This window comes from Pelobates fuscus, chromosome 7, assembly GCF_036172605.1.
Source record: "Pelobates fuscus isolate aPelFus1 chromosome 7, aPelFus1.pri, whole genome shotgun sequence".
Classification (NCBI taxonomy): domain Eukaryota; kingdom Metazoa; phylum Chordata; class Amphibia; order Anura; family Pelobatidae; genus Pelobates; species Pelobates fuscus.
In genome coordinates, this window is record NC_086323.1 from 170,288 (window position 1) to 190,988 (window position 20,701).

At 44.2% G+C, this 20,701-nt stretch overlaps 1 protein-coding gene across 4 annotated transcripts in view; it reads left to right on the forward strand.

Annotated features, from left to right (window-relative positions):
- Window positions 1-20,701, forward strand: part of COL24A1 (collagen type XXIV alpha 1 chain) — an 808,926-nt gene that overhangs the window by 107,921 nt on the left and 680,304 nt on the right. For all 4 annotated transcript variants that reach the window (XM_063427613.1, XM_063427615.1, XM_063427616.1 and 1 more), the window contains exons 2-3: window positions 11,524-11,582; window positions 18,809-19,851. In XM_063427613.1, the coding sequence (XP_063283683.1) occupies window positions 11,524-11,582; window positions 18,809-19,851 (1,102 nt within the window). The remainder of the gene's footprint in view (window positions 1-11,523; window positions 11,583-18,808; window positions 19,852-20,701) is intronic.

Here is a 20,701-nt window from a genome sequence, read left to right on the forward strand (position 1 = left end):
GAGAGAGCAGGTAGGGAGTTATAAGGAGAGAGCAGGTAGGGCGTTATAAGGAGAGATCAGGTAGGGCGTTATAAGGAGAGAGCAGGTAGAGAGTTATAAGGAGAGAGCAGGTAGAGAGTTATAAGGAGAGAGCAGGTAGAGAGTTATAAGGAGAGAGCAGACAGGGAGTTATAAGGAGAGTGCAGGTAGGGAGTTATAAGGAGAGAGCAGGTAGGGCGTTATAAGGAGAGTGCAGGTAGAGAGTTATAAGGAGAGAGCAGGTAGGGAGTTATAAGGAGAGTGCAGGTAGGGAGTTATAAGGAGAGAACAGGTAGGGCGTTATAAGAAGAGAGCAGGTAGAGAGTTATAAGGAGAGAGCAGGTAGGGAGTTATAAGGAGAGAGCAGGTAGGGCGTTATAAGGAGAGAGCAGGTAGGGCGTTATAAGGAGAGAGCAGGTAGAGAGTTATAAGGAGAGAGCAGGTAGAGAGTTATAAGGAGAGAGCAGGTAGAGAGTTATAAGGAGAGAGCAGGTAGGGCGTTATAAGAAGAGAGCAGGTAGAGAGTTATAAGGAGAGAGCAGGTAGGGAGTTATAAGGAGAGAGCAGGTAGGGCGTTATAAGGAGAGAGCAGGTAGGGCGTTATAAGGAGAGAGCAGGTAGAGAGTGTAGCGAAAGCCACTTCGCCACTGTGGTTTGGAGGGGGCTGCTTGCCCGCCTCTTACCCTGTGACTACGGTCCCTGGGCGATTTGGCCCTTTATGCACGGTATTTGGGCATACTGTGGGTTATTGGGCTGCCCCAGGATTATGGGCCCTCTCATCAGCCCATACGAAAATTAAACCCCATGGCGTTTGAACTGTGTTTGTGGCATCTAAACGCTGTTTGGATATGTTGAGCGCTCAGATCCAAGCCATCTGGGGATGGGTTGAATGTGGGGGTTCTGTTTAGTATAACAGGAGTTATGTATTTTTATGTCTTTTGGTGGTTGCTGGTAACATGTGCTTAATGGAGGCTGTGTTTGTCCCTGGATATAATTAAATCAGCTTCTCCATTGTCTCCAGGATAGAGGATTCTGGGGAACTAGTTTGAGCTTCTAAAAACCATGCTCCCAGAAGGTCAAATGCACATTTGTACTAACCTTTGAACCCCTGGTCCAATTCGTATGATTTTTGAGTATGTTGTTCCCCCGAATGGATTGATTGTGTATATGTATTTTTATGCGAATGTGATGTATATTTTGGGAGTTATGAATGTTGTGTAAAAACTGTATTTTCCCTACCTAGGATAATTTTATTTTCCTGTGTGTACAGATAATTAGTTTACAGGTAGAGGGGAGGGCTATGTGTGGGATGTAACTATTGTGTGATTGGTTAATGTATGTTACTGTGTGTGTCCCTCCCCTTCATGGGAGCACCTAATAAAAAGGGCTGCAAGCTAGCAGCCAGGGAGTTCTATTTTTACCCTCAACTTGAGTCCTGTCTCTTATTGGGGGAATCTGCTACAAGGGATTGCTATGCTAGGCATATTCCCTTGCTATAATCACTGAGCTCTGGTAAGAGCTTGTTCCTGCTTCGTTCTGAAGGGAGATAGCTGCAGCCTGCGGTGCTTATGGTGTCTGGTGGAGTGCTTGGAGTCCTCTGGAAGCGCTAGGAGCATCTTTCAACGGAGGTACCCAGTCGGGGTGCCAGTGGATCCGTTACATTGGTGGCAAGCGGTGGGATGGCGTCCTAGTGCGAGGAGAAGCAGCTCAGAGACACCGGTAACTTGTGGAGTTGTGCAGCGTCCCTATCTTCAGCAACATAATGGAACCAGCAGTGGCTACAGCAAGCATGGCGTATAGCTACTCCGTACTAGAGTTTGGCACGATGGTAGGGTTGCGCCTGAAGTTTTACGGACCCAATCCAGAGGAGAAATACGTGCGGTTTGTGTGGGACATGGTGACCCGGAACCTACAACACAGGGCGTTGAGGGAAGGCCAGTGGGCACGTTGGGAGAAACTCCAGCCACAGGTAGAGTGGGACGAGGAAGAAACCGAGGTGGCCGGTGGAGATGGGACCGAGGTCTCTCTACCGGCCCTACAGGGATGCTGGGCACCCGGCCCAGATCCCCAGCGGCAGTATGTTTTACAGGGAGGGGAGACAGTCGGTCTCACTCCCCAGCGGCAGAATGTGTTATTGGAGGAAGAGACAACCGGTCTCCCTCCCCAACAGCAACCAGAGGTACCCGAGGTAGAGGACCTCATAGACTGGTCCTGGGAGGACCCCCTGCAGGCAGGTGGAGATGGGACCGAGATCTCTCCACCGGCCCTACAGGGATGCTGGGCAACCGGCCCAGATCCCCAACTAGAGTTGGAGTTACAGAAAGTGGAGAGCATTGACCTCCCCCAGCAGCAGCCAGAGTACCAGGGGGAGGTAAGTGATATTTCTCCTCCCCTGTCAACTCCTTTGTTCCCTGACCCCCCAGCAGAAGAGCTGGCAACTGGGCAGAGCGCCGCTGGCCTCTGTCCTCCCTTGTTTCCTTCCCCTGAGCCTGACTTTCTACAGGCTGCCTCAGCGGAAGAGCTGGCAACTGGGCAGAGCGCCGCTGGCCTCTGTCCTTCCTTTTTTCCTTACCCTGAGACTACCCCAGCTCTGACCCCGGAGCAGAGCACATCGGGCATCTGGCCCCCAAATACTCACAGCCATTTGCCCAGCAAGGCCGAGGGTGCCACAGTTTCACCCCACAACTTGGGACCTACAGGCCAGTATGACTTATTGTTGGGGGGCTATTCTGTGAATTCTTTATTGTGGGGGGGCTACACTGCTAAATTTGTTTTGTGGGTTAGACCCTCTGTGAACTATGTACCGTGGGTGGGCCATTCTGTGAATTCTTTATTGTGGGTGGGCTACTCTGCTAATTTTGTTTTATGGGTGGGCTGCCCGACTAATCTAGGTACTGACCGGCAGAAGGTCAGGTACCTGGTTAGTCTACCCCCGAATGGGAAGATATGTAGCGAAAGCCACTTCGCCACTGTGTTTTGGAGGGGGCTGCTTGCCCGCCTCTTACCGTGTGACTACGGTCCCTGGGCGATTTGGCCCTTTATGCACGGTATTTGGGCATACTGTGTTTTATCGTGCGGCTACTGGCCCTTTAAGCACAGTGAATGGACTTTTATTGTACTGTGCTGGCCTTTTAAAAACAGTGTATGGACATACTGAAACTTTTTGGACACTTCCTCTTCCCCTCCCCCGGATCCATTGTTCTCCAGCAGGGTGTTGTCCCAGGGACAAGGAAAAGCCATGCTTGCAAGTGAAAACAAAGGACTTCGACCTAACCGTTAAACCCCTGAACCTATTCAAGTGAATTTTGGATATGTTTGTCCCCAAGTTATACTGGTTAAAATAATATAAGTTTTATGTATGTACGATGTTAACTCACAAAGTTATAAAAATGTATAAAAAGTGTAACTTTTCAGCTTGGAGATAATTGAGTAGATACAGTAATTGACTCAATTATCTCCTAAGCAGAGGGGAGGAATATGCTGGGTGTGTCTCTATTGTCCCATTGTGTCTGATTGGCTGCTGTACTTGCATTGTATGTGTTGTAATGTGTTTATTGGTTGTTCTGCAAAACCCTGTGAGCAGTACTAGGTTTTGTGGATTGTGAATAAAAAGGGCTGCAAGCTAGCAGCCAGAGAGTTCTATTTTTACCCTCAACTTGAGTCCTGTCTCTTATTGGGGGAATCTGCTACAAGGGATTGCTATGCTAGGCATATTCCCTTGCTATAATCACTGAGCTCTTGTAAGAGCTTGTTCCTGCTTCGTTCTGAAGGGAGATAGCTGCAGCCTGCGGTGCTTATGGTGTCTGGTGGAGTGCTTGGAGTCCTCTGGAAGCGCTAGGAGCATCTTTCAACGGAGGTACCCAGTCGGGGTGCCAGGCGATCCGTTACATTGGTGGCAGCAGTGGGATGTAACTATTGTGTGATTGGTTAATGTATGTTACTGTGTGTGTCCCTCCCCTTCATGGGAGCACCTAATAAAAAGGGCTGCAAGCTAGCAGCCAGGGAGTTCTATTTTTACCCTCAACTTGAGTCCTGTCTCTTATTGGGGGAATCTGCTACAAGGGATTGCTATGCTAGGCATATTCCCTTGCTATAATCACTGAGCTCTGGTAAGAGCTTGTTCCTGCTTCGTTCTGAAGGGAGATAGCTGCAGCCTGCGGTGCTTATGGTGTCTGGTGGAGTGCTTGGAGTCCTCTGGAAGCGCTAGGAGCATCTTTCAACGGAGGTACCCAGTCGGGGTGCCAGTGGATCCGTTACAGAGAGTTATAAGGAGAGAGCAGGTAGAGAGTTATAAGGAGAGAGCAGGTAGAGAGTTATAAGGAGAGAGCAGACAGGGAGTTATAAGGAGAGTGCAGGTAGGGAGTTATAAGGAGAGTGCAGGTAGGGAGTTATAAGGAGAGTGCAGGTAGGGAGTTATAAGGAGAGAGCAGATAGGGAGTTATAGGGAGAGAGCAGATAGGGAGTTATAAGGAGAGTGCAGGTAGAGAGTTATAAGGACAATGAAGGTAGGGAGTTATAAGGAGAGGGCAGGTAGGGAGTTATAAGGAGAGTGCAGGTAGAGAGTTATAAGGAGAGTGCAGATAGGGAGTTATAAGGAGAGTGCAGATAGGGAGTTATAAGGAGAGAGCAGGTAGAGAGTTATAAGGAGAGAGCAGGTAGGGCGTTATAAGGAGAGAGCAGGTAGGGAGTTATAAGGAGAGAGCAGATAGGGAGTTATAGGGAGAGAGCAGATAGGGAGTTATAAGGAGAGTGCAGGTAGAGAGTTATAAGGACAATGAAGGTAGGGAGTTATAAGGAGAGGGCAGGTAGGGAGTTATAAGGAGAGTGCAGGTAGAGAGTTATAAGGAGAGTGCAGATAGGGAGTTATAAGGAGAGTGCAGATAGGGAGTTATAAGGAGAGAGCAGGTAGAGAGTTATAAGGAGAGAGCAGGTAGGGCGTTATAAGGAGAGAGCAGGTAGGGAGTTATAAGGAGAGAGCAGATAGGGAGTTATAAGGAGAGAGCAGATAGAGAGTTATAAGGAGAGAGCAGGTAGGGCGTTATAAGGAGAGAGCAGGTAGGGCGTTATAAGGAGAGAGCAGGTAGAGAGTTATAAGGAGAGAGCAGGTAGAGAGTTATAAGGAGAGAGCAGGTAGAGAGTTATAAGGAGAGAGCAGGTAGAGAGTTATAAGGAGAGAGCAGGTAGGGAGTTATAGGGAGAGAGCAGGTAGGGAGTTACAAGGAGAGAGCAGGTAGGGAGTTATAAGGAGAGAGCAGGTAGGGCGTTATAAGGAGAGAGCAGGTAGGGAGTTATAAGGAGAGAGCAGGTAGGGAGTTACAAGGAGAGAGCAGGTAGGGAGTTATAAGGAGAGAGCCGGTAGGGAGTTACAAGGAGAGAGCAGATAGGGAGTTATAAGGAGAGAGCAGGTAGGGAGTTATAAGGAGCGAGCAGGTAGGGAGTGCAGATAGGGAGTTATAAGGAGAGTGCAGATAGGGAGTTATGAGGAGAGAGCAGATAGGGAGTTATAAGGAGAGAGCAGATAGGGAGTTATGAGGAGAGTGCAGATAGCGAGTTATAAGGAGAGAGCAGATAGGGAGTTATAAGGAGAGAGCAGGTAGGGAGTTATAAGGAGAGAGCAGATAGGGAGTTATAAGGAGAGAGCAGATAGAGAGTTATAAGGAGAGAGCAGGTAGGGCGTTATAAGGAGAGAGCAGGTAGGGCGTTATAAGGAGAGTGCAGGTAGAGAGTTATAAGGAGAGAGCAGGTAGAGAGTTATAAGGAGAGAGCAGGTAGAGAGTTATAAGGAGAGAGCAGATAGGGCGTTATAAGGAGAGTGCAGGTAGAGAGTTATAAGGAGAGTGCAGGTAGGGAGTTATAAGGAGAGAGCAGGTAGGGAGTTATAAGGAGACTGCAGGTAGAGAGTTATAAGGAGAGTGCAGGTAGGGAGTTATAAGGAGAGTGCAGGTAGGGAGTTATAAGGAGAGTGCAGGTAGGGAGTTATAAGGAGAGTGCAGGTAGGGAGTTATAAGGAGAGTGCAGGTAGAGAGTTATAAGGAGAGTGCAGGTGGAGAGTTATAAGGAGAGTGCAGGTAGGGAGTTATAAGGAGAGTGCAGGTAGAGAGTTATAAGGAGAGTGCAGGTAGAGAATTATAAGGAGAGAACAGGTAGAGAGTTATAAGGAGAGTGCAGGTAGAGAGTTATAAGGAGAGAACAGGTAGAGAGTTATAAGGAGAGAGCAGGTAGAGAGGTATAAGGAGAGTGCAGGTAGGGAGTTATAAGGAGAGTGCAGGTAGGGAGTTATAAGGAGAGAGCAGGTAGAGAGTTATAAGGAGAGAGCAGGTAGGGCGTTATAAGGAGAGTGCAGGTAGGGAGTTATAAGGAGAGAGCAGGTAGAGAGTTATAAGGAGAGAGCAGGTAGGGCGTTATAAGGAGAGTGCAGGTAGGGAGTTATAAGGAGAGTGCAGGTAGGGAGTTATAAGGAGAGAGCAGGTAGGGAGTTATAAGGAGAGTGCAGGTAGAGAGTTATAAGGAGAGAACAGGTAGAGAGTTATAAGGAGAGAGCAGGTAGGGCGTTATAAGGAGAGTGCAGGTAGGGAGTTATAAGGAGAGTGCAGGTAGGGAGTTATAAGGAGAGTGCAGGTAGGGAGTTATAAGGAGAGTGCAGGTAGAGAGTTATAAGGAGAGAGCAGGTAGAGAGTTATAAGGAGAGAGCAGGTAGGGAATTATAAGGAGAGAGCAGGTAGGGAGTTATAAGGAGAGTGCAGGTAGAGAGTTATAAGGAGAGAACAGGTAGAGAGTTATAAGGAGAGAGCAGGTAGGGCGTTATAAGGAGAGTGCAGGTAGGGAGTTATAAGGAGAGTGCAGGTAGGGAGTTATAAGGAGAGTGCAGGTAGAGAGTTATAAGGAGAGTGCTGGTAGAAAGTTATAAGGAGAGTGCAGGTAGAGAGTTATAAGGAGAGAGCAGTTAGGGAGTTATAAGGAGAGAGCAGGTAGAGAGTTATAAGGAGAGAGCAGGTAGGGAGTTATAAGGAGAGTGCAGGTAGGGAGTTATAAGGAGAGAGCAGGTAGGGAGTTATAAGGAGAGTGCAGGTAGGGAGTTACAAGGAGAGTGCAGGTAGAGAGTTATAAGGAGATTGCAGGTAGAGAGTTATAAGGAGAGAAAAGGTAGAGAGTTATAAGGAGAGTGCAGGTAGGGAGTTATAAGGAGAGTGCAGGTAGAGAGTTATAAGGAGAGTGCAGGTAGAGAGTTATAAGGAGACTGCAGGTAGGGAGTTATAAGGAGAGAGCAGGTAGAGAGTTATAAGGAGAGAACAGGTAGGGAGTTATAAGGAGAGTGCAGGTAGGGAGTTATAAGGAGAGTGCAGGTAGAGAGTTATAAGGAGAGTGCAGGTAGAGATTTACAAGGAGAGAACAAGTAGAGAGTTATAAGGAGAGTGCAGGTAGGGAGTTATAAGGAGACTGCAGGTAGAGAGTTATAAGGAGAGAGCAGGTAGGGAGTTATAAGGAGAGTGCAGGTAGGGAGTTATAAGGAGAGTGCAGGTAGAGAGTTATAAGGAGAGTGCAGGTAGAGAGTTATAAGGAGAGAGCAGGTAGGGCTTATAAGGAGAGTGCAGGTAGGGGTTATAAGGAGAGAGCAGGTAGAGAGTTATAAGAAGAAAGCAGGTAGGGCGTTATAAGGAGAGTGCAGGTAGGGAGTTATAAGGAGATTGCAGGTAGGGAGTTATAAGGAGAGAGCAGGTAGGGAGTTATAAGGAGAGTGCAGGTAGAGAGTTATAAGGAGAGAACAGGTAGAGAGTTATAAGGAGAGAGCAGGTACGGCGTTATAAGGAGAGTGCAGGTAGGGAGTTATAAGGAGAGTGCAGTTAGGGAGTTATAAGGAGAGTACAGGTAGGGAGTTATAAGGAGAGTGCAGGTAGAGAGTTATAAGGAGAGTGCAGGTAGAGAGTTATAAGGAGAGTGCAGGTAGGGAGTTATAAGGAGAGAGCAGGTAGAGAGTTATAAGGAGAGAGCAGGTAGGGAGTTATAAGGAGAGTGCAGGTAGGGAGTTATAAGGAGAGTGCAGGTAGAAAGTTATAAGGAGAGTGCAGGTAGAGAGTTATAAGGAGAGTGCAGGTAGGGAGTTATAAGGAGACTGCAGGTAGAGAGTTATAAGGAGAGAGCAGGTAGGGAGTTGTAAGGAGAGTGCAGGTAGGGAGTTATAAGGAGAGTGCAGGTAGAGAGTTATAAGGAGAGTGCAGGTAGAGAGTTATAAGGAGAGAGCAGGTAGGGCGTTATAAGGAGAGTGCAGGTAGGGAGTTATAAGGAGAGAGCAGGTAGAGAGTTATAAGAAGAGAGCAGGTAGGGCGTTATAAGGAGAGTGCAGGTAGGGAGTTATAAGGAGAGTGCAGGTAGGGAGTTATAAGGAGAGAGCAGGTAGGGAGTTATAAGGAGAGTGCAGGTAGAGAGTTATAAGGAGAGAACAGGTAGAGAGTTATAAGGAGAGAGCAGGTAGGGCGTTATAAGGAGAGTTCAGGTAGGGAGTTATAAGGAGAGTGCAGGTAGGGAGTTATAAGGAGAGTGCAGGTAGGGAGTTATAAGGAGAGTGCAGATAGAGAGTTATAAGGAGAGAGCAGGTAGAGAGTTATAAGGAGAGAGCAGGTAGGGAGTTATAAGGAGAGAGCAGGTAGGGAGTTATAAGGAGAGTGCAGGTAGAGAGTTATAAGGAGAGAACAGGTAGAGAGTTATAAGGAGAGAGCAGGTAGGGAGTTATAAGGAGAGTGCAGGTAGGGAGTTATAAGGAGAGTGCAGGTAGGGAGTTATAAGGAGAGTGCAGGTAGAGAGTTATAAGGAGAGTGCAGGTTGAGAGTTATAAAGAGAGTGCAGGTAGGGAGTTATAAGGAGAGAGCAGGTAGGGAGTTATAAGGAGAGAGCAGGTAGAGAGTTATAAGGAGAGAGCAGGTAGGGAGTTATAAGGAGAGTGCAGGTAGGGAGTTATAAGGAGAGAGCAGGTAGAGAGTTATAAGGAGAGAGCAGGTAGGGAGTTAAAAGGAGAGTGCAGGTAGGGAGTTATAAGGAGAGTGCAGGTAGAGAGTTATAAGGAGAGTGCAGGTAGAGAGTTATAAGGAGAGAACAGGTAGAGAGTTATAAGGAGAGTGCAGGTAGGGAGTTATAAGGAGAGTGCAGGTAGAGAGTTATAAGGAGAGTGCAGGTAGAGAGTTATAAGGAGAGTGCAGGTAGGGAGTTATAAGGAGAGTGCAGGTAAAGAGTTATAAGGAGAGTGCAGGTAGGGAGTTATAAGGAGAGAGCAGGTAGAGAGTTATAAGGAGAGAGCAGGTAGGGAGTTATAAGGAGAGTGCAGGTAGGGAGTTATAAGGAGAGTGCAGGTAGAGAGTTATAAGGAGAGTGCAGGTAGAGAGTTATAAGGAGAGAACAGGTAGAGAGTTATAAGGAGAGTGCAGGTAGGGAGTTATAAGGAGACTGCAGGTAGAGAGTTATAAGGAGAGAGCAGGTAGGGAGTTATAAGGAGAGTGCAGGTAGGGAGTTATAAGGAGAGTGCAGGTAGAGAGTTATAAGGAGAGTGCAGGTAGAGAGTTATAAGGAGAGTGCAGGTAGAGAGCTATAAGGAGAGAGCAGGTAGGGAGTTATAAGGAGACTGCAGGTAGAGAGTTATAAGGAGAGAGCAGGTAGGGAGTTATAAGGAGAGTGCAGGAAGGGAGTTATAAGGAGAGTGCAGGTAGAGAGTTATAAGGAGAGTGCAGGTAGAGAGTTATAAGGAGAGAACAGGTAGAGAGTTATAAGGAGAGTGCAGGTAGAGAGTTATAAGGAGAGAGCAGGTAGGGAGTTATAAGGAGAGAGCAGGTAGAGAGTTATAAGGAGAGAGCAGGTAGGGAGTTATAAGGAGAGAGCAGGTAGGGCGTTATAAGGAGAGTGCAGGTAGGGAGTTATAAGGAGAGTGCAGGTAGAGAGTTATAAGGAGAGAGCAGGTAGGGAGTTGTAAGGAGAGAGCAGGTAGGGAGTTATAAGGAGAGAGCAGGTAGGGAGTTATAAGGAGAGAGCAGGTAGGGAGTTATAAGGAGAGAGTGCAGGTAGAGAGTTATAAGGAGAGTGCAGGTAGAGAGTTATAAGGAGAGTGCAGGTAGAGAGTTATAAGGAGAGTGCAGGTAGAGAGCTATAAGGAGAGAGCAGGTAGGGAGTTATAAGGAGACTGCAGGTAGAGAGTTATAAGGAGAGAGCAGGTAGGGAGTTATAAGGAGAGTGCAGGTAGGGAGTTATAAGGAGAGTGCAGGTAGAGAGTTATAAGGAGAGTGCAGGTAGAGAGTTATAAGGAGAGTGCAGGTAGGGAGTTATAAGGAGAGTGCAGGTAGAGAGTTATAAGGAGAGAGCAGGTAGGGAGTTGTAAGGAGAGAGCAGGTAGGGAGTTATAAGGAGAGAGCAGGTAGGGAGTTATAAGGAGAGAGCAGGTAGGGCGTTATAAGGAGAGAGTGCAGGTAGAGAGTTATAAGGAGAGTGCAGGTAGAGAGTTATAAGGAGAGAGCAGGTAGAGAGTTATAAGGAGAGAGCAGGTAGGGAGTTATAAGGAGAGTGCAGGTAGAGAGTTATAAGGAGAGAGCAGGTAGGGAGTTATAAGGAGAGTGCAGGTAGGGAGTTATAAGGAGAGTGCAGGTAGGGAGTAGTAAGGAGAGAGCAGGTAGAGAGTTATAAAGAGAGAACAGGTAGATAGTTATAAGGAGAGTGCAGGTAGAGAGTTATAAGAAGAGTGCAGGCAGGTAGTGCAGGTAGGGAGTAGTAAGGAGAGAGCAGGTAGAGAGTTATAAGGAGAGAGCAGGTAGGGAGTAGTAAGGAGAGTGCAGGTAGGGAGATATAAGGAGGGTCCAGGTAGGCTTCTATAAAGAAGTCAGTGTTTAAGGATTTTTTGGAAGGATTGCAGAGACGGGAGAGTCAGATCTGGTATATGAGGGCATTCCATAAGATGGTGGCAACCGAGAGTCTGAGGTGCAGGTGTGAGACTGGGACAATAACAGGTCACTCTATGTACACAGATATATTTGGCTTAGGTTTATCTATTGCTAGAATTCTGCAGACTATAGTTTGAATCGTATTGCTTTTTGGAGGAGATAATTAGCAATGTATTTGCTGTAAATAGTTTTGTAGCTGTGTAATTCTTCATATAGTGGCATTGCTGCATTGTGAAAACTTATATTTAAAGATAAAAACTAACATCTGACAGACAGTCATTCTTCCCTTGCAGGTTAACCCTTGTATGAGGAATTATTTTTTGTTAAACTAGGAGACATACAAATTATACAAATTAAAAATAATATTTTGTTTTGTTTAAATCTGTTTTATTAGGAAACAGAAATAGAACAAGCGGAGCAAACATAACATTAAGTTTAATCACAAGAAAAGTATCACTATGCATAATGGGACGTTTACAGTAATTATCTCCACTTAATCTTTACATATGACAGAGCTGTCATCTCTTTCTCCCCCTTTTTATTTAGAAAATGTAATTTTAATAAAATCTTGTGTCTTATTGTTCTCTTACAGGATAAGATTTGTCTTTTTAATTGCAATATGCAGAGCAGTTGCTGTGGCCGATGGACAAGGTAAGACAATTTCAATGATTTGTGATAAATATTACCATGATACAACATATTGCTGTATTAAATGAAAGTAAATCGTAATCACTTGCATTCTGTGCCTAGCACTGTGTACCACTTAATAATTGTCTTGCAGAGAATTGCACGTGTAACGCAGTATATGATGACTTTGTAATGTTGATAGTGTTTGTGAGGTGTGATAACGCTGTGTAGTGTTGATAGTGTTTGTGAGGTGTGATAATGCTGTGTAGTGTTGATGATGTATGTGAGGTGTGATAACACTGTGTAGTGTTGATGATGGTGTATGTGAGGTGTGATAACGCTGTGTAGTGTTGATGATGTATGTGAGGTGTGATAATGCTGTGTAGTGTTGATGATGTATGTGAGGTGTGATAACACTGTGTAGTGTTGATGATAGTGTATGTGAGGTGTGATAACACTGTGTAGTGTTGATGATGGTGTATGTGAGGTGTGATAACGCTGTGTAGTGTTGATGATGTATGTGAGGTGTGATAATGCTGTGTAGTGTTGATGATGTATGTGAGGTGTGATAACACTGTGTAGTGTTGATGATGGTGTATGTGAGGTGTGATAACGCTGTGTAGTGTTGATGATGTATGTGAGGTGTGATAATGCTGTGTAGTGTTGATGATGTATGTGAGGTGTGATAACACTGTGTAGTGTTGATGATAGTGTATGTGAGGTGTGATAACACTGTGTAGTGTTGATGATGGTGTATGTGAGGTGTGATAACGCTGTGTAGTGTTGATGATGTATGTGAGGTGTGATAATGCTGTGTAGTGTTGATGATGTATGTGAGGTGTGATAACACTGTGTAGTGTTGATGATGGTGTATGTGAGGTGTGATAACACTGTGTAGTGTTGATGATGTATGTGAGGTATGATAACACTGTGTAGTGTTGATGATGGTGTATGTGAGGTGTGATAACACTGTGTAGTGTTGATGATAGTGTATGTGAGGTGTGATAACGCTATGTAGTGTTGATGATAGTGTATGTGAGGTGTGATAACACTGTGTAGTGTTGATGATGTATGTGAGGTGTGATAACACTGTGTAGTGTTGATGATGGTGTATTTGAGGTGTGATAACACTGTGTAGTGTTGATGATAGTGTATGTGAGGTGTGATAACGCTGTGTAGTGTTGATGATGGTGTATGTGAGGTGTGATAACACTGTGTAGTGTTGATGATGTATGTAAGGTGTGATAATGCTCTGTAGTGTTGATGATAGTGTATGTGAGGTGTGATAACACTGTGTAGTGTTGATGATGTATGTGAGGTGTGATAACACTGTGTAGTGTTGATGATAGTGTATGTGAGGTGTGATAACACTGTGTAGTGTTGATGATGGTGTATGTGAGGTGTGATAACACTGTGTAGTGTTGATGATAGTGTATGTGAGGTGTGATAATGCTGTGTAGTGTTGATGATGGTGTATGTGAGGTGTGATAACGCTGCGTAGTGTTGATGATAGTTTATGTGAGGTGTGATAACACTGTGTAGTGTTGATGGTGTATGTGAGGTATGATAACGCTGTGTAGTGTTGATGGTGTATGTGAGGTATGATAACGCTGCATAGTGTTGATGATAGTGCATTTGAGGTGTGATAACGCTGTGTAGTGTTGATGATAGTGTATGTGAGGTGTGATAACGCTGTGTAGTGTTGATGATGGTGTATGTGAGGTGTGATAACACTGTGTAGTGTTGATGATGTATGTAAGGTGTGATAATGCTCTGTAGTGTTGATGATAGTGTATGTGAGGTGTGATAACACTGTGTAGTGTTGATGATGTATGTGAGGTGTGATAACACTGTGTAGTGTTGATGATAGTGTATGTGAGGTGTGATAACACTGTGTAGTGTTGATGATGGTGTATGTGAGGTGTGATAACACTGTGTAGTGTTGATGATGTATGTAAGGTGTGATAATGCTCTGTAGTGTTGATGATAGTGTATGTGAGGTGTGATAACACTGTGTAGTGTTGATGATGTATGTGAGGTGTGATAACACTGTGTAGTGTTGATGATAGTGTATGTGAGGTGTGATAACACTGTGTAGTGTTGATGATGGTGTATGTGAGGTGTGATAACACTGTGTAGTGTTTATGATAGTGTATGTGAGGTGTGATAATGCTGTGTAGTGTTGATGATGGTGTATGTGAGGTGTGATAACACTGCGTAGTGTTGATGATAGTTTATGTGAGGTGTGATAACACTGTGTAGTGTTGATGGTGTATGTGAGGTATGATAACGCTGTGTAGTGTTGATGGTGTATGTGAGGTATGATAACGCTGCATAGTGTTGATGATAGTGCATTTGAGGTGTGATAACGCTGTGTAGTGTTGATGGTGTATGTCAGGTGTGTAACGCTGTGTAGTGTTGATGATGATGTATGTGAGGTGTGATAACGCTGTGTAGTGTTGATGATGGTGTATGTGAGGTGTGATAACACTATGTAGTGTTGATGATGGTGTATTTGAGGTGTGATAACACTGCGTAGTGTTGATGATGATGTATGTCAGGTGTGTAACGCTGTATAGTGTTGATGATAGTGTATGTGAGGTGTGATAACACTGTGTAGTGTTGATGATGTATGTGAGGTGTGATAACGCTGTGTAGTGTTGATGATGGTGTATGTGAGGTATGATAACGCAGTGTAGTATAGATGATGGTGTATGTGAGGTGTGATAACGCTGTGTAGTGTTGATCATAGTGTATGTGAGGTGTGATAACACTGTGTAGTGTTGATGATAGTGTATGTGAGGAATGATAACACTGTGTAGTGTTGATGATAGTGTATGTGCGGTGTGATAACACTGTGTAGTGTTGATAATGGTGTATGTGAGATGTGATACCGCTGTGTAGTGTTGATGATAGTGTATGTGAGGTGTGATAACACTGTGTAGTGTTGATGATAGTGTATGTGAGGTGTGATAACGCTGTGTAGTGTTGATGATAGTGTATTTGAGGTGTGATAACACGGCATAGTGTTGATGATGGTGTATGTGAGGTGTGATAACGCTGTGTAGTGTTGATGATAGTTTATGTGTAGTGTTGATGATGTATGTGAGGTGTGATAATGCTGTGAACTGTTGATGATGGTGTATGTGAGGTTTGATAACACTGTGTAGTGTTGATGATGTTGTATGTGAGGTATGATAACGCAGTGTAGTATAGATGATGGTGTATGTGAGGTGTGATAACGCTGTGTAGTGTTGATGATAGTGTATGTGAGGTCTCATAACACTGTGTAGTGTTGATGGTGTATGTGAGGTGTGATAACGCTGTGTAGTGTTGATGGTGTATGTCAGGTGTGTAATGCTGTGTAGTGTTGATGATGTTGTATGTGAGGTGTGATAACGCTGTGTAGTGTAGATGATAGTGTATGTGAGGTGTGATAACGCTGTGTAGTGTTGATGATAGTTTATGTGAGGTGTGATAACACTGTGTAGTGTTGATGATGGTGTATGTGAGGTGTGATAACGCTGTGTACTGTTGATGATGGTGTATGTGAGGTGTGATAACACTGTGTAGTGGTGATGATGGTGTATGTGAGGTGTGATAACACTGTGTAGTGTTGATGATGGTGTATGTGAGGTGTGATAACGCTGTGTAGTGTTGATGATAGTGTATTTGAGGTGTGATAACACTGTGTAGTGTTGATGATGGTGTATGTGAGGTGTGATAACACTGTGCAGTGTTGATGATAGTGTATGTGAGGTGTGATAATGTTGTGAACTGCTGTGTAGTGTTGATGATGGTGTATGTGAGGTGTGATAACGCTGTGTAGTGTTGATGATGGTGTATGTGAGGTGTGATAACACTGTGTAGTGTTGATGATAGTTTATGTGAGGTGTGATAACACTGTGTAGTGTTGATGATGTATGTGAGGTGTGATAACACTGCGTAGTGCTGATGATGGTGTATGTGAGGTGTGATAATGCTGTGAACTGCTGTGTAGTGTTGATGATGGTGTATGTGAGGTGTGATAACGCTGTGTAGTGTTGATGATGGTGTATGTGAGGTGTGATAACACTGTGTAGTGTTGATGATAGTTTATGTGAGGTGTGATAACACTGTGTAGTGTTGATGATGTATGTGAGGTGTGATAACACTGCGTAGTGCTGATGATGGTGTATGTGAGGTGTGATAATGCTGTGAACTGCTGTGTAGTGTTGATGATGGTGTATGTGAGGTGTGATAACGCTGTGTAGTGTTGATGATGGTGTATGTGAGGTGTGATAACACTGTGTAGTGTTGATGATAGTTTATGTGAGGTGTGATAACACTGTGTAGTGTTGATGATGATGTATGTGAGGTGTGATAACACTGCGTAGTGTTGATGATGGAGTATGTGAGGTGTGATAACACTGTGTAGTGTTGATGATAGTTTATGTGAGGTGTGATAACACTGCGTAGTGCTGATGATGATGTATGTGAGGTGTGATAACACTGCGTAGTGTTGATGATGGAGTATGGGAGGTGTGATAACACTGTGTAGTGTTGATGATAGTTTATGTGAGGTGTGATAACACTGTGTAGTGTTGATGATCGTGTATGCAAGATGTGATAACGCTGTGTAGTGTTGATGATAGTGTATTTGAGGTGTGATAACACTGTGTAATGTTGATGATCGTGTATGCAAGGTGTGATAACGCTGTGTAGTGTTGATGATAGTGTATTTGAGGTGTGATAACACTGTGTAGAGCTGGTGATTGTGTATGCGAGGTGTGATAACCCTGTGCAGAGATGGTGATAGTGTGACCTGCATACTGGTGACTTGCCAAGCTTCACACATTTGTATTCAAACTATATATACGCCTGCAAAATGCTTCTGAATATTTCTTCGAACTTCATTGTACTTAAATGTGATACATAAAATCTTATTAATTCGGGGGGCGGGGCCTGACAGCCAAGATGGCCGGACGTGTTTGCTAGCAGCTCCTGCACATCTGAACTCAATCCAAACGAATCCTACTTAAATCGATTATAAAACAGAGAGGAGCAGACAGTATATTGCTACCGCAACAATTGTGTACCCGAGGGTGTCCCTATTTCTGCCTAAGCAACTTGGAAACACGCTATCCGAACATGCGGCCTAGCGGGAATGGCGGCCAGATACCTGGGGGAGTCGGCCGATCCCCCAGGAAAGAACCGTCAGCGACCGCAAGCAAGTCTGCAGCCCTGCAAACCCCCCTTTGGACCGGTGGGGGATATCCCGGTCCCCCTGGGCTAGCCCCATGGACTCACCAAGCGACCAAGCAAACCTCACATCAACCCGACCGGTAAGGCCTAAGATGGCGGACGAGTTCTCCTCATGGAAACCAGGGCTGCCCGGGCCGGAACCGGTCCAACTAGACCCACCAAACCACACGCAACGATGCATAGACAAAGCGTTCCAACAACTCTGGCGACGACTAGAGGAGTGGATGGCGGCGCAACAGGCCCAATCCCAGGAGAAGGCACGCAAGGCCGCGACCAGCAAAAGGCCTACACCTCCTCAGGGCACACCGACTCCACGAGTCATTACAAACAACGTCTTTAACCTGACAAGACTGAATCCCACTCGGAATGGGAAGAAAAAAAATCATCGCCGACGGAGAACCCGCACCCACATAAGGCGACTACGCAAAACGAGACATACAACACCCCACTTACCTGCATACACGAGCGGGAGTAGAGGAGTCAAGCACCAGACCCAAAGGCCTGAGGTGACTTACAACACACGACTGAGACCAAGCCGACACCAGCGGAAAAACGCACCATCTACTAGCCCACCACAAAAACGCACACATGGATCATGCTGTGGAATCCAGATGGAGGGTCATCATTTGGAGCTGACAAGCCGGAGAGCAGGCAGAGATGCCGGGTCGAGCTCCACAACGGATCATTTACCAAAGCACACTAAAGGCATCGGCTGACAGATTGCAGCAGCCCTGGATCCAGCTACTAGCCTACTTACAGTTCGGGACTTGGATGTAACAAACGAACCTTTTCACTCTATTTGCCCAGTCCATCTAAGCTGTTTAATATTTGTTTTGCCCTTTGATTTAACCGTTACTTATGTTTTTAACCCACATGCGACAGATAATACCCTGAATAAGCCTGTGCCTTTAAATCCACACGCAGTATAGTCTGCCAGCCGGTCCGGGCTAAAGTGAACAATCTCCTTCGTACCAAAGCAATGTTTTATACCTATATAGTCTAGCATGTTTTATGATAAGGCACTGATGTTGAACATAGCGCTTCATATATTATCAGAAATCTCTTTATATAAGCCTGTTTTAGGAACCTGATTTAGACGCCTGTTACATAGGCCTGTTTCCTCTCAGCATGAACCTACTTGCATAGCTTTGCTAAAAATAAGATTGCATATGTCTTGCCTGTACCCTTAATCACGCCTCTGCATACTCTATCCTGACAAGTGCACATAGGCTACCTTAACACTTACCTTGACACTATTTGCAGTAGGATACTGTTAACTGTTAACTACTATAACATGCTTAAGCAACCGTAATAATACGCAAATATTCATGCCTAGATTAACTCCAAGAGAAGACCTATAGACAAGCAAAATGTACAATAAATGTGAGTCTAACATGCAAGCGTGGTACACTACACTCGACTTACCCTTAACCCTTTATATGTTAGTTTTAACGCCTATAAGCAGAACTTAGGTCAGCTTGGTTACACATATTGTTTAATGCTCAACTTGTTCATATCCAGATTTTCATAACAAAAAGTGCAAAGTTTTCTCATGCCATACCTGCGTTATAAAATGTCTATGTATCTGCTTGCACCAGCTGTCGTGGCAGTGCAAACATATCTGTAATCTTTATGCACAAATAAAATAAAGAATTAAAAAAAAAAAAAAAAATCTTATTAACTCTGTGCATTGATAGGTTGCAGTCACATATCCTCTTTACCTATCTGAGTTTGGTGTAATGTGTAGTCACATGGTGACGGAACCTGATAAGGTGGATCTGTTGTTTGTCAGCCAAGGAATCAAGTTTAGCTACTGCTATAAAAAATATGCTGTCAATAAACATTCCACTTTGCCAGTAGTCATCAATGGCCGCCATTTTAGTGCTTTACAACGTGATGGATAAAATAATTCCCAATCTTGCTATATGTGTTATATTTCTGTGATTCTTAAACTGACAAAAAGTTGTCCATTTTCAACTAATACTTGGTCTTATTTTTAATTCTAGGCATAAATATCCTTCAGAAGTTAAAAGCAGAAGACGAGACTTTTTCACCCTTAGCAACAGCCTCCACTCCACTGTGGTCTTCTGGAGCCGAGGCTTACGAGGGCAAACTGGCAGGAGGAGGACTTGTTTTAACACCACATACAATCATTGAATTTCCAGTAGAAAAGCTTTTACCCTTCAGCTTTGGGAACTCATTTTCAGTATTAATAAGTCTTCGTTCAGACAAGTTAAATAATGCTTTCCTCTTCAGTATTCGTAACAAGAGTAGGTTATATTTTGGAGTTCAGTTACTTCCAAGGAAAGTCGTTGTCCACTTGGATGGGAAGCAGTCTGTATCTTTCGACTACAGTGTTCACGATGGAGAGTGGCACAGTTTTGCTCTCAGCATTGGAGAACAGTCGGTAGCCTTGTTTTCTGAGTGTGGGGAAAAGAACTTAATTAAAAAAGTTACTTTAGGTACACAGAACTTTGGACCTGGTAGTGTGTTTACAATAGGAAGGATGAATCTTAATTCTGCCCAATTTGAGGGTGCGATTTGCCAGTTAGAAATCATTCCCTCTGCTAAAGCTTCTACAAATTATTGTCAGTATGTGAAGCAGCAATGTCGCCAGGCTGACACTTATCGATCAACATTTCAAACCGCAGGAGGGGCTTTAGTGACAAACAGAAATATGAAGAATGAGATGCTGTCATCTCAAAACAAAAAATCTAATTTGATTTCAAATTCAACTGCAAGTCCCAGTAACTCATCAATTAGGAATACTACAAAGACGGATAGGACACTGCTACCAAAAACCACAGATGTAGATAGTTTGAAAGATGAAACAAAAATACAAAGGATCTTTAACAGAACCCTTTACAGGTCTTCCATTTCTACCCCTCGACAAAGCCATGTGGACTCTTGGTACCAAGGTTTTTATGATGAAGATCACCATTATAATCCTGAAAACAGCTATGAAAATTATGACTATGACTACGAAGAAATCAATTCAATGTTTGAAATGGAGCAGTTAAGAGGAGGCAAAGGTGATCTAGGACCTCCAGTAAGTATTTTTTATCTCTCTCTAATAAAAGGTTAAAAAATGCTACTTAATCCTAAAATTCACTTCCTCTGCACTATACAAATATCAATAATCAATAAAGATGCACACCAAAAAATAATAACAACACAATATTTTACAGTATTTTAAACCTCAAAAAGACATACCAAACAATGAAAAATACTTTTACAAGACTTTTTCATCAAGTAGCATAAGCCTACCAAAAAGTGAAGCCTGCACGTAACACCTTACCCCCAATGTTTTGGCATTACCCATTGCCTTTCACACTCTTTAGTATATCTTATTGATGTTTTAAATATTGCAGAATAAATTACTGGTGGACCACATGAAAGCCAAGGTCCATAGGAGAAATCAAAACATATAAAATCCTTTTTTGGGCCAGTGGGGTGATCAGCTATCTCCCTCAGATGCCCGGAGAAGTCTAATGCTAGGCACCTGATTAGTAGAGATAAACATCTCCTCCCTCCCTGCAAGGTAACACATTGAGAGAAACGTATTTGTTTATGTTTATGAAATTGCTCCCCTTTATACTCTAAATGTTTTACTCAGTTCAGCCCTGCCTGGTGGACCCTGTCCACTTAACAATATGTACTGAACCCACGTATGCTGAGCTGCATACAATACAGAGATACCCACACAATACTTGGAGGTGGACACAATACAGAGATACCCACAAAATACTCGGAGTTGGACACAATACAGAGATACCAAAACATTACTTGGAGCTGGGCACAATACAGAGATACCCACACAATATGCATAGGTGGGCACAATACAGAGATACCCACACAATATTCATAGGTGGGCACAATACAGAGATACCTACACAATA